Here is a 14,069-nt window from a genome sequence, read left to right as displayed (position 1 = left end):
GGACCTACCAGCTTCCAAAGCAGCTCCTTCCACTGTGGGCCAGCCGATTGTGCAGTACCTGGTGGCTTTAGTTCCACCCTCTCTGGCCCAGTAGGCCATGTCTCCCCCTTCTCCTTGACAGCCTTTGAAATCCCAGCAGCCAGCAATCACTTCTCTCTCTAAATCTCCATTTGTGCCCCCCGACCCTGACCCCAGCCCTGGGACGGCACCCTTGCTCTGCCAGCCTGCATGCTGGATAAGATAGAGGGAGACAGCTCACCAAGTGCACGTAGGGAATGAAATAGCCCAGAGCTGCAGTGGCGATGCCGAATGCCCAGATGCGATAGGTCCTGTGATAGAAGACCCTCATGTTGCAGTAGTTGGCCAAATGGCCCAGGCACTGTTGCCGGAGACTCCGGCCCAGCTTGGCCCGAGAGCTGTGGGTTGTGGGCAGGAGGGGCCGGTAGGTCAGCGAGAGGAACATGAGGATTAGCATGAAGATGCTGAGTACCCGGAAGGTGTGCGCCAGCTTGATCTTTTCCCCTAGCATCTTCATCAGGAAAGGGAAGGACATGGAGAAGAGGCTGCTGGCAGCAGCTACCACCCCATTGGCCAGGCCCAGGCGCCGCTGGAAGTAGTGGCCCAGGATGACCAGAGAAGGCTGGAAAGCGAAGGAACTCCCACAGCCAAACAGGATGCCGTAGGTGAAGAAACGGGCCTCCAGGGAGCTGGGGAGGAAAGAGATGGGCCACCCTTGGCATCCTGGGCTTCTCCAGCTCTGGGGCAACAGGCTGGCTTCCCTCACTCCTCCCTTTCTGCCCTCCGTCCCTTCCTCCCTTCCTTTTCCTTTCTTTCCCCACCCAGAATCCAAGGGGCCACTGGCTGCTCCCCACTCTGCTCCCACCCTCTTGCTTAACACAGAGAGGGCAAAGAGGGCCTGATGGTAGTGGGGAGAGTCTTCAGTTCAGGGCCCAGAGTCCCTGATTGGAATCTCAGATCTGCTACTACCTAGCTACGTGCCCTCCTTAAAAATGCAATCACACATTGGGCAGGCAAGGTCATACCCATGAGCTTGGAAAAGTATCAGCCTGGGGAAGAGCTAAGGGGTGGTCCTAAGGGTAGCTGGAAAGACAGTCATTGGAGGCAGAATGGGTGAGACATCTTCTAACTGCCAAGAATTAAAGAACAGGGATCACAGATGTAGAGCTGGATGTAGAGGTCATTGAGTTCAGCCCCATTTTATAGATGCAGAAAGGGAGGCCCCAGGAGGTTAAGTAACTAGCCCAAAGTCCAGCAGCTAATGTTTGAAGTGGGTTTTAACCCAGATAGGTCTTCCTTACCCCAATCCAGTGTTCTAGCTACTACAGTGTGCTGTCTGTCACAGGTCTGGGGTCATTGGTGAGAACCAGGCCATCTGGGATCTGGATAGCAGAAGCCATTCCCTTCTCAGTGATTTGGGGGCAGATTAAGCGACCATAGCTGAAAGCCCTCTTCAATTCCCCAGTGTCCTTCCCACTACAGCCCCCTGTGGGGGCCAGCTTGGTCATTCTTTTGCTTCTACATATGCCTTACTTGGCCATATGAGACCTTATCTGGGTTTTTTAGGCCATCTGCCCACTGTTGGAAATGTAGCCTCCACCCCCAAGCAAGTTGAAGTGTGAAGGACTTAGGGCAAGTGCTGCAAAGAGAGAAGAGGGACTAGCTACTAGTGTTTCTATGGCAACCATCACCATGGTGCTCCATCTCCAAGCATTCCCAGGACAAGACTGTTGATGCAGGCAAAGTGTGAGAATAAGATAAAGCCAAATGCTACTGGGCCCTATGGATACTACCAGAGTGGACACGCCATGTGGCTGTTTGCCAGGTTATCAAGGTCAAAGCCCAGAACTTGGGGGCTCACTTTGCTTTGTGAGTCCACTGAGGAAAAGCTTGGGACCCTTGAGTAGTGACTGTGGTGAAGGAGAGTATCTAGAACACATCTACCAGCATCCCCAGTCCTGAGAGACAAGATGCCTTCCTGGTCACCATTCACTAGACTTAGAGGTTGGCCAACCTGGATGAGAAAGTCTCCAAATCCTGAGTGATGCAGCAGGAAGGATGGGCTTGGGCCTCCTGCTAGCAGCTGAAGCCACTTTTCCAGGCCAAGTGAAGCCAAATAACCTGGCCATTGGTGTAATGGAAAGAACACTGGGTTTGGCTACAGAGGACCAGGGTTCAAATCCCACTTTGTTATTTATTGCCCATAAAGTGAGGGAGTTGTATTACATGGTCTCTGAAGACCCAACCAACTCTGGCACCCCATGATTTCTGGCTCTGATGACGCATATGTTCAGAGGAACAGCCAAGTCATGGGGGCTTAGTGGCAAGACACCTCCAATTCCAAGTTCTTGCAGGGGGCCGCAAGAAGAAAACAGTCCCTGCCGCTGTGCCCCACCCCCATTATTGAACCCATGTGGGCTGGAAGGGAAATGGGATCCTTATGTGCCTAATTTGTTTACACTTTGCTCAGTCTTACAAAACAGCTCAGTGCTGAGCAGTGGACTGGCCAAGGCTCCTCCTCCATCCTGCTGATGCCCCAGGCATGGAATTCCATGAGGGGCATATAAGGCCAGATGCTGCAAGGGTCCTGCTGCCCCGTCCCCAGGACAGGCACAACAGGGGTTTTCCCCTTTTTCTGTCCCAATCTGATGGGATGGTGCCAAACCCTTTTCACTGACTGAATCCAGTTTTGCTGGCATGTCGGGTGGGAGCTTGGGTGGGTGGCCGGAAATGTTAGACTCATAAAGTTGGCTCACCCTTAGAGGACCCAAAACCATAAAATAAATGTTTTTTTTTTAAAGAAGCAGTGACTGTTCTTGAGCCTATAAGTACTAATGTCGGGTGCCATTCTGGAAAAAGATTGGTTGAGATGGAGAGATGAAAGACAGTATGGTAGAGTGGTAAAAACATTGGATTTGGAATCTAGAGAGCTACATTCAAATCTTGTCTGCTGCTTCCTAACTGTGTGACCTTGGACAAGTCCCTTCCCCAATCTGGGCCTCAATTTTCTCCTCTGAAAACTTAGGGGGTTTGGATTATGTGATCTCCTTGGTCCTTTCTGGCTGTGATGACCTCTTCCAGTGGTCCTTGGGGATAGAGTTTTGTCCATCCGTTCTCTTGCATCACTGCCACCATCCCTCCCATGTCCAGGCAGGCTGATTCTCACATCTGCCCAGATCAATGGGAGGGTGATGGGCCTGACAACCCTTGCCCAACCTGAGGAAAGACCTGCTCACTTGACTTGTCTCTCACTCACACCTGCTGGAGTAGGAGGCCTTTGTGAGCTAGGAGCTACATCTGTCTCTGGGGGATTGATCCAGACTGTTTGGGGGTGGCTTGAGGGCAGAAGGGGATCATTGCTCCTCCAGGAGAAGGTCAAAGCAGGATAGTGATGGGCTGCCATAAATAGGGAGAAATTAGATTTCCTTGTTTTGCTTGGTCCCAGAGGGCTGAATTAAGAGCAGTGGGTAGAGGTCCCAGAGACTGGTTTTAAGGAAAAACTTCCAGCCAATGAGAGCTATTGAACAGTGGAAAGGCCTTCCTCCTTGTCTGGTGCATGGGAGACTGGCTTCTCATTCAGCATGGATTCAGTGCTTTTGTGTGAGTGGGGCAGATGGGTTCTGTGGCCTGATCCCAGTGGGGGATACTGTTAAATATTCCCATCCCTTCCTCTCTCCTGCTGAAAACACCTGACTCTACCTATACTCACATCATCCAGACCTGTAGGTGGCAATTTGAGATGCCCGATGGGGAGCCAGATGGGGAAACAAGAGCTTTGAGGTGAGTTCACCTCTTCCTGGGACTGACCTTCCCTTGAGAACTGGGATCCATTGGTGGCTCTGTTACTATTCTGCCTGTGTGATCCTGGGCTGCTTGGTTGTGGGCCTCCATTTCCTCTAGGAATGGTCTCTTGGCCCCCCTGTTTCAGAGGGGCTTTATGATGACCAGGAATGATGTCCCACAGGAGGCAGTGTGGCCCAGTGGAGAGAATCTGGGTTCTGGAGTTGAAATTCCAGCCTTGCTCTGGCCTGGCTGGACAAAGTCACCTTACCCAGCAGGCTCTCAGTTTTCTCATGTGAAAAATAGGGGATTTGGACTAAACTGGGAGTCCTCAATCTAGAAATGCAAATAACTGCATTTCAACATAATCGTCTTCCTTTGCAACCCAATGTAGTTTATTTTATGCCTTTAAAACCATCTCTGAGAAAGGAGTCCATTGGCATCACTCAACTACCCAAAGGGTCCATTTAAAAAAGGAAGGTTAAAAAGTCCTGGATTAGACAAAGGCCTCTTTCTGGCCCTGAACCCCTGTGATACTGTGATTCTGCCTCCTGTTTCCTGCCTACTACCAACTGACTGGGTACTCCCAGTAATGCCCATGATGGCGGGAAAGGGAAGATGCGTGAGAATGGCTGTCAGCCTTTCATCCCATGTGTCCTGTTCTCTCCATCAGAAAAGGAGGGTGCTTTTCTCTCTTCTTAACCCTCAGTATGAACTTCGAGTGTCAACATGGCATTGGGTGGTGCAAAGAGTGCTAGATGTTAGAATTAACCTCTCTGAGCTTCAGTTTTCTAATGGGAATAAAAATACATGCGCTAGCCGCCTCACAGGACCAGTTTTTAATAAGTCTTAAATTAAGCACCAGAGAAGTGGATTGAGAGCTATATAAATGTCAGGGTTCATGGGAGAACCAAGGACAGGGAAGATGGGCACCCCAACTTCAGCCAAAGCCACCCTGACTCCCAGTACTGGCCAGGGAGGGGGAAGGGAAGGGACAGGGACTAGGCTTGGGCAACGGCGGTCTTACTTGGTGAAGGAACTGGTGAGGAGGCCGATGAAGGCGACAGCTGCCCCGGCCGTCGCTGGGATCCTGCAGCCCATCCGGTCAGTGAAGATGCTCACGATGGGGGAACACAAGAAGATCATTCCCATAGCCAGGGCTCCAACCCAAGCTGCACAGAGACAATGAGGACCTCCTGGATTGGCTGGGCACCAGCTGATCAGCCACAATTTATCCAGGCTACTCCCCCCCCCGCCCCGGCCTCCTACAGCCACATATAGTGACTTAGTGATAGGGTGGAGATTGGGACCCTGGTGCTCCAGCTGCCAGTGACTGAGAACCCAAACCACCAGAGTATTCCATCCAAGCCCTTCATAGGAAGGAGACTACAGGATAATGAAGATTTTGGATGTGAAGACCTAGAGTCTGAACTCTTCTTCCAACGCTTGATCATTTTCGAGACTGTGGGAAAGTCATGGAGTCATGGGATTTGGAACTGGAAGGAACATGAGAAATCATCTACATTCAGTCTCCTCATTTCATCAGTGAGGAAACTGAGGCCAGGAAAGATTAAATAACTATAAAAATGAGAGGGTTGGCTCCCTCCAGAACAGAATTGTCTTCCCCTCAGACCGTTACCAGCTTACACCTCTGTTCTCTCTTCTCCAGGCTACATAATCTTAGCTCCTTTAACTTTTCCTCCTCGGTTAATTGCCAGCCCTATAATTATCTTCCCACTTTCCTCTGAATTCGTTCCAAGTTTACAGCAGCAGCAGCAGCAGCAGCAGCAGCAACAAGAAACACTACTTAGTGTCTGTTACCTGAGCGGTATCTATCTCCTCTAAGTTACAAAGCTCAGTGCAGAAGCTGGGTTAAGTGACTGAAACACAGTGAGACAGATGGATGACTTCCTGGTCCCTCAAAGCTCTGCTTCTCCTTGTGGCCTCCCCAGGATCATGCTTGGGCTAGTTTACCCAATGGTTAGCGCATGCTGTCAGTGTGAATGAGGCCACAAGGAGAAGCAGACCTGTTTCTTTGGCTCTACTCCCTGTACGCCTTGCCCGAGCGTGGCTATCTTGCCAATAAGTATGGTAGGGCATTGGACAGACCAGATGGGAGAAAGAATGGGCATACTGTTTGGTTTAATGGAAAGTTCACTATATTTGTGTTTCATCTTTGATATTTTCTCAACATGTGGTCTTAGGTAAGTCATTTCCTCTCTTAGGCTTGTAATTTCCTTGTCTATAAAAATGAGAGGGTTGGACTAAATGATCTCTATGGATCTTTCCAGTCTATATTTATGATCTGATGATTAGAAGAGTAACCCCATCCATGACACTGGGAAAAATAGTCCCCTGAAATGTAATTTTTTTATTGTTTCCCATAATTCATTCCAAATTCAGAGGAGAGTAGATTTGCAACTAAGCAGCCCTTACAGGATGCCTACTGTGGTGCCTCTGGTTGCTAGTGCCCTCAGCCCCAGAGATTGCTTTGTACCTACTTTTTTTCTATGTTAGAAGTTTTTCTGTGCCTGTTTTCCCCATAAATCAAATGTAAGCTCCCCAAGGAAAGGAACTTGGTCTTGGTATTCTTAGCACTTAGCACAGTTTCTGGCACATAGTAAGTGCTTATGCTTGCTGAGTGAATGAAAGGCACAAATAACTCAGACATAAAGGGCAGTGAGACGAGAGAGCATGAAAGCACAGAATCCTAGAATATTACAACAGGAAAGGGCCTCATCGATCATCTTCTTCAACCCTACTGACTCCTGTACACTACTCCCTCTCAGAAATATCAAGGTGGAGGTCCAGAGGTATGAGAAATCTGAGGGAAAGATCCCTTTTATCTAGAGAGGGTTTCTTGGAAGAGGTGACATTTGAGTTGGGTTTTGAAGGAAGAACTTCAACAGTTGTAGATGGGGCATAGGATGAGTTCCACCGGGGACCTGTGTGAGTAAAGTGACAACCACGAAGGGAGATGGAGAAGAGTCCCAACTTGGCTTGAACCTTAATACATGAAAGGAAGCAGTAAGAGCTAGAGAGAGAAGGACCAGATTTTGAAGGGCCTTGAATACCAAGACTTTAATAAATGATGGGGAGCTCTGAAATGACACATGTATTTTCTTGCCTTTTTTAGGGCAAAATTGGGGTTGACTTGGCCAATGTCACATGGCTAGTTTTTGTGTTAAGTGTCTGAGGCCAGATTTGAACTCAGGTCCTCCTGACTCCAGGGCCGATGCTCTATTCACTGTGGCACCTAGCCGCCCCAACACATGTATTTTCAATGAAAATTCTGATTGGGTAGAAAAGCACCTTAAGAAAAATTCTCTTGTGTATTAGAGAGTGCAAAGGTCATTGGACTTAGAGTCAGAAGTTGGGTTTGAACCCTATTCTGCTACTTAATAACTATGATCTAGAGCAAATAAATGGTTTCCCTTCTCTGCACCTCAGCTCCTCTATTTCCTCCACTGTTCAATAAAAGGAACAGTCTAGATGCTGATCCTTAAGGTTTCTTATTGTTCAAAATTTCATGACCCTTGGTTACTTCCAGCCCTGACCCCCCCCCCAATAAACTGATTCCTGGGTGAGAACCTTATTCCTAGAGAATGAGTGTTCTGCCCTATGGAGTTCTCCCTCTCCCCTTCCCCTTTCCCCTCCTCCTCAGGTCTTGAGGATGAGCTATAAATATATACACACATGCGCACTCTCCAGCCCTTTCATCCAAGTACTTCAGAAGAGACCCTTCTTCACAGGCCCAGCAGGCCTTGGGAACAAAGTCCTCTGAGCGTGGTCAGGGAAGAAGGGGGAGCCTGGCTGGAGCTAGCTTACTGTCTGCAGTCCACAGGCACCCCTTTCTCTCACTCCTTAGAGTTGATTAAGACCCTAGGGAACACTCACTGTGTTCTACCAGCCCTGCCTCAGGCTTTTCACTCCAGTGACCAGTTTTACACACACACACACACACACACACACACACAATCTCTCTCCCTCCCTTTCTCTCTCCCCCATATTATTCTTCTCTTCCTCTCTCTCTCTCTCTCTCTCTCTCTCTCTCTCTCTCTCTCTCTCTCTCTCTGTGCATCTCTCTCTCTCTTTCTCAGTCTCTCTGTCTCTCTGTCTCTGTCTCTGTCTCTCTCTCTCTCCTCTCCTAGGGCAAAGCCAGTGCCTTTGAACTTTCTGTGGAGACACTCTGAAAAGAACCCAGGGAGGGGAGAGATAAGACTCCCTCTTCCACCTCCCTGCTAGGTTGCTGCCAAAGGACCACTCCAAATTAATTACAGGGTTTCAGGAATCAGTGTATTCAAAAGCATTCCTGTCATAAGTGGGGGCCCAGTGCTCAGGCTCACAGGAGGGAATAATGGAGAAAAGCCAAGGATAAGGGAGGCAGACCTGGAGAGGGAGGGAGAAACAGAGAACAAGGGATGGAAGGAGAGAGGGAGGAAAATAGAGATGGAAAGGGAGGGGGAAGGAGAGAGAGGAAAAAAGAATGGAGGAGGAAGAGGGGAAAAGGAGAGAATGGAAGGGGATGGAGGAAGAAAAAGAGAAAAAGGAGAGTGGGAGGAAGAGAGAGTGGAAGGAGGAGGGCAAAGGACTGAGGCAAGGGAAGGAAGGAGGGAAGGAGGGGGGGCAGGGGCAGGCCTGGGACCGAGAGCGCTGTCCGAAGGCCCAGGCTTAGAAACAAGGTGCATGCAGTCCTGAAAGAACAGCTAATAGGATTAAGTGGTCAGGCACCAAGTGCAGCCATCCAAAACAGTTGTGCCCTGTGCCCGGGGGAGGGGGCTACCCCTGAGCCACCACCTGAAAGTGAATACTGTGTGTCTAGCGGTGTGTTCCCCCCTTGTCCCTGGTGGGCCATAGGGAGAGATTACAAGGGTGGAGGTGGGATGGAGAAAGGGCACTGCTGCCCGTGACCTCCACCCGCACATTCTCCCTGTTCCAGGCGCTGATCAGTGGAGCTGCCGAAGCCAGCTGTGAGTGATATCTCCAGATGGCCGGAAAATAACAGGGGGGTAGCTTGAAAGCACCTACGGGAGCATCTTGAGGGCAGGCCAGCCAGAGGAGCAACACCCATAGGCCTTTGGGGCCCAAGGGTAAGGGCAGGGGGCTTAGGGCCAAGACTTCAGTTTTTAGTTTGTGCTTCACTCACCTTGGGACCTTGAGCTGGGGAAAAGTAGTGGGGTGGAGAGTAGTGGAGAGCTCATGAGTGGGAATTCATAGAACCTGGGTTTGAATCCTGCCTCTGCCACCTCCTAGTTGTGTGACCCAGGGCAAAGTCACTTTTCCTTTCCAGGCCTCAGTTTCCTCCTCTGAAGTGTTGGACTAGATGATCTAGAGAATACTTCCCCCTCAATTCCTGCCTAGTGGGAGGATCTGGCAAGAGTCTGGGAAGGCAGAGCATGGAGTGTTCCTGAGTGGGAGGAGGGCTTTGGGGGTCTTAGGAGAGAGCAGGAGACCTCAGGCCTGGCTCCTCTGACTCTCTGCTCTCTACCCCCCACCCCCCACCCTTAGCTCTCCCTAAATTCACATTGCCAGCAGCTGCTGGGCTCCAGATACAAACCCGGGGTGCCAGGAGGAGGGGTCCTGACCCAGAGCCAAGCAGGCTTTCATACAAGAGTTCTTGGAGTCGAGTCTCCTTTTCTCTTGGCTCATGGGACTAAGCTACTGAGTCATCCCAAAAGGGAATAGGAGGCAGCAAGTTCCTCATGTCAGCAGCAGTGGCTTGAGCATACAGGCCCCAGCACATGAGCTTCCATTCTCCCCCAGTGGCTGACCACTTTGATCAGACTTCCATGACTCCCCATTAAGATAGGCTCAAGTTCAAAATACCTAAGCTGGCATGAGGGCTCTGCCCCCTTCCCCCTCCACTCCCTCTGCTTCATGTCCTGGATTGATTGTCCTGAGTCTTGATCATTTCCTTTCCCCCTTCTGCTCATCTACATTCCAGCCAGCCTTCCCAATTCAGCTGAAACCAAACCTCCCCCGGCAAACAGTGTGGTGGAGTGTTCTTTCCCAGGTTATCAAGCATCTTTTAACTGCTAAATCCCATAGTCTTTCTCCAATCTCGTTATTTTTGACTTCTCTCAGGCTTTTGACACCATCTCCTCCTACTGCGATACTCTCTTCAACTGCCTTTCATCTTAGTTTGACTCCTACTAGCTCCTTAGTCTCCTTGGCTGATGTCTCCCAAGGCTCTGCCCTCAGTCCTTCTCTCCTCTCTCCACTTTCTCCTTGGTGAGCTCATTAGTTTCCATGAGTTCAATTACTGTCTCTAGGCAGATGACTTTGAGATCCATCCATCCATCTATCTATCTATCTATCTATCTATCTATCTATCTATCTATCTATCTATCTATCTATCTATCTATCTATCATCTGTCTGTATGTTTCTCTGAATGTCTATCTCTCTCTGTCTCCAGACCCAATCTCTCTCTTGAGCTCCAGTCACACATCACACATCACTTGGACATCCTGTAGGCATAGCCAATTCAACATGTTCCAAAAGAAAATCATAATCTCTCCTCCTAAATCCATTCCTTCTCCAAACTTGCCCATTACTGTTGATGGCACCACCCTCCTTCCCGTCACTCAGCTTCCAAACCTTGGAATCATCCCTGACTTTGGATGATTCTTCTACCTCTACCTGGAATATCTTCTGTCCACCTCACAGAAGGCTTCACTTCCTTCAGAGCACAGCTCAGGCGCCACTTCCTACAGAAGGCCTGTCCCAGTCTGTCCTTCCTTTTGAAATTACTTTGTATGTGCTTTGTATTTAACATACATTTAACATATACACAAGTAAGCTCCTTGAGGGCAGGGACTGTTTCCTTTTTGTGTATTTCCTTTACCTTGCCTAGTAAAAACCTACCTTCCTTTACTTGCTTTAGTAAAAGATTGTCAAATTGAACTAACTCAAATTGAATAAGTGTAGGGGAAAGAACACTGGGCTGGGAAGAGAAGTTATTTGGATTTTTGTTAATCAGTCAATGAATATTTATTAAGAGCCTACTATGTGCCAGATACTATGCTAAACATTTCCTCTCTGGGCCTCAATTTCTTCATCTGTATAATGGATGTGTTAGAAGAGATGATTTCTGTTTCAAAGCCTTTCATCCAATTCCATTTCAGCTCCCGCCTTCTCTGTTCTCTGTTCCAAGGCCCTTCCATTTCTCCAAAGTAGGTGTGAGGGAGAAACAATAGAGAAAATTTCGGAGTTGGAAGGGTCCTATGCGGCATGTCAGTCCAATCCATGCCCATGTTCATCTAGTCTCTAACTGGATACATCCAGGGACCGGGAATTCATTACTTCCCAAAGCAGCCCATTGTATTCTTGGACATCTCTAGTTACTAGATTTTCTTATTTGGATGCTAAATGATTGTTTCTGTACCTTCCACCCATTGCCCTCTAGGGTCAAGCAAAAGAAAGGTAATTCATGTCCAAGTGACAAACTTTCAAATACTTAAAAATAATAATTCCATTCCCTGTTCTGGTGGATAACACCTCCACCCTACACCTCGATTGCCCAGTGTTGCAATTTTATCTGGAGCTGTCCTAGCCTATCTCCAGGCTCTGCCCCTACTACTGAATCCCACACTTAAACCAACAGACCTGGGAGGAACAAAGAGGTTTCCAGTGACTTCTTCAAGGCCACTCAGCAGAGCCAGGATATCTTTGATCCTGTTTCTAGGCTATTATCCCCAGATGAGACCAAGAAACAATTTGGCTGAAAGGAGGGAGACTTAAATGCGCCTGGAAAGGCAGTTGAGAGCCAGAGAGTAGAGGGGTCTTAAAAGCCAGCCTGAAGAGCTTGCATTGTATCCTAGAGACAATGGGGAGCCACTGAAGGTTTTTGAGTGGAGGAGTGATGCTGTTACACTTATACATTTGTATAATATTTGGGCAGCTGTGTGAAACATGAATTGGAGAGGAGAGAGTCCAACAGAATAGTTAGGAGGCTATTTCCATAGATCAAGGGAGAGGTAACAAGGCTCTGAACTAGGGTGAAGATAGTGAGGATAGAGAGAAGGTGAATATATATCTCATGGAAGGAGGCTGACAAATTAATTCCAAATCAATGCCTTCCTCAGCCTCCTCTTTAAAAATGACAAAGCCAACCCCTTACGTGGAAAGAGTTTCTCAGGAGCATTCCTCCCTGGCAGAAGGAAAAGGCTTACAAGAGAAACCTGCAGCAAAACAGGGATTGGAGGTGGGAGAGAAAGTCCACCAACAGGGATTTAGGGCCTCTGCCTAAGCCCTCTCACCGTGGGGTAGCTGCCAGAAATGGGAGATCCAGGCCTGCAACACTCAAACTAAGTCTAGGTTCTTCTCTGGGCAAATGACCTCACTTCTCTGAGCCTCAGTCTCTTCTTCTGAAAAATGGGTTAAGAAGCCTTGTCCTATCTACTCCTAAGGGTGTTAGTGAATGATGCTTTTGATCAGCCTTAAAGAGACTCAGAAGAATGCCCATTGTGCTAATTAGATCCAAGTTCTTGGGGGCTGGACGAAGGCAATGCTTTCACAGAAAAAGAGTTAATTACCTCTGGATTCCAAGGCCCTAAGGACTGTGATTGCCTCCCACACCCCTCTGGCCCCTGGTGCATACCTTGCCTTACCCTCCTGGTTACATAATAGAAAATTATCCTCAAATGTTTCTTTTCTAGGAAAGGAGACAAAGAAAATCTAATCATTTTAAGAGAAGGGTTACAGATTTCCCATGGTATTTTCATTGTTTTCAAGATTCTCAGAAAGCTGGAGTTAAGACTTTATCCACCTCGAGGTAGATTAGCCCCAGTGCCTGTATCCTATCCAAGGTTTCTGGGTCCAGTCCTGCCTGGCCCCCCTCTCCCAACAGCAAAGGCAGGGGTGGGGGCAGAGTCTGGGGCCTGGGCACTTTGTGTGTGTGTGTGGGGGGGGCAAGCCTGAGCTCTCCTTCCTGATTCCTTCGGGTGACATTCACCTAGGTTCCTCAGAGGATACTGCATCTCTCACTACACTGGGCCCTGTTCTCTCCCTTCTTCCCCTCCTGCCTCCTTTCTTTTTCTTCCCACATCCCCTTGCCCATTCCCACCCTCTCCCAGCAAGAATCAATTCCCTCATCAAATCCTTCTCTTAGATCAGGGGTTCTTGGCATCTGTGAATTAAAAAAGATCCTTTAATGAGTATATTTCATTAGAGCTGGTTTTCTTTGTAATCCTCTGCATTTAGTTTCATGCATTTAAAAATATGAATCTGAGAAGGGGACCTCTCACCGTGGGGTAGTCAAAAGGGTCCATGGGGGGCGGGGGAGGGAATACACATTTATATAGCACCTACTGTTTGCCAGGCATTTTGGTAATCACTTTTGACAAATATCTCATTCAGTCCTCACAACAACCCTGTTACACAGCTAGTAAGTTTCTGAAGTAAATCTGAACTAAGATCTTCCTGTCTCCAGGCCCAGGTCCAATGCGCCATCAGCTACCACCATGACACATGAAAAGGTTATTCTTAAATAATAACCTTTGGTTCTTAGATAATGCTCCCATTTTTCAATCCCTCATAAAGTCCTACGATAGCTTTACTTCTCTCTTCAACCCAGTCATTCTATGCCTTTGATACAGACAAGGGCAGGCCTGCATTTGTTATGAGAGGTGAGAAGGGCCTGAACTATGGGTATGGATTTGAATGAGGAGGAAGGGACTCTATTCTCTAGCCTGCCCCTAGAAATTGTGGGGTAGGGAATCCCTTTGAACTCCTCTTTTATAACCCCAGCAAACCCCTTTCCCCTGAGTGGGACTCCAGGGGCTAGGCCTATAGGAGAGGCAGACCCTGAAGGCCATCTCTAACTTCTCCTTCAGTCTCTCAGAAAGAGTCTAAAGGCAAGAAATATGGGCATTTTGAGGGTCATTTTCCTAGTAGTCTATTCACCTCTCCTGGCACCTTACTATCTATAATTGCCACCCTCCAAATTAGGCTTAGTGTCAAACCACACCAATGAATCCCTCAGGGATAATAAAGTGGACAGGGATGGTCAAGAGAGGTCTTTATGACAATGCTGCCTCTTCTTCATCAGAATGTGAGCTCCTGGAAAATAGAGACTGTATCCCTTTTCTGCTTGTATTCCCAGCACTGAGCACAGTGTTTTGTACATAGTAGGTACTTAATAAATGCTTTTTCATCCATCACCCATCCATCCGTCTGTCCACCCATCCATTTATCCATGACATTTGTTAAGCTCTACAAAAATCTTGTGAGGGATGAGTGTACAGATTAATCTCTCCATTTTAGAGATGTA

At 48.3% G+C, this 14,069-nt stretch overlaps 1 protein-coding gene across 1 annotated transcript in view; it reads right to left on the bottom strand.

Moving 5' to 3' along the window:
- SLC16A2 (solute carrier family 16 member 2) overlaps positions 1 to 14,069 on the bottom strand; it is a 108,882-nt gene that overhangs the window by 18,222 nt on the left and 76,591 nt on the right. Inside the window, exons 2-3 of the mRNA XM_069063105.1 lie at positions 4,826 to 4,970; positions 260 to 707 (exon numbers count right to left, since the gene is read on the bottom strand). Of these exons, the coding sequence (XP_068919206.1) occupies positions 260 to 707; positions 4,826 to 4,970 (593 nt within the window). The remainder of the gene's footprint in view (positions 1 to 259; positions 708 to 4,825; positions 4,971 to 14,069) is intronic.

Source organism: Petaurus breviceps, unplaced genomic scaffold (assembly GCF_028583685.1).
Source record: "Petaurus breviceps papuanus isolate PSGF00001 unplaced genomic scaffold, PetGlider_PUasm1.0 90535, whole genome shotgun sequence".
In the NCBI taxonomy this organism is placed as follows: domain Eukaryota; kingdom Metazoa; phylum Chordata; class Mammalia; order Diprotodontia; family Petauridae; genus Petaurus; species Petaurus breviceps.
This window is presented reverse-complemented; position numbering and strand designations above follow the sequence as displayed.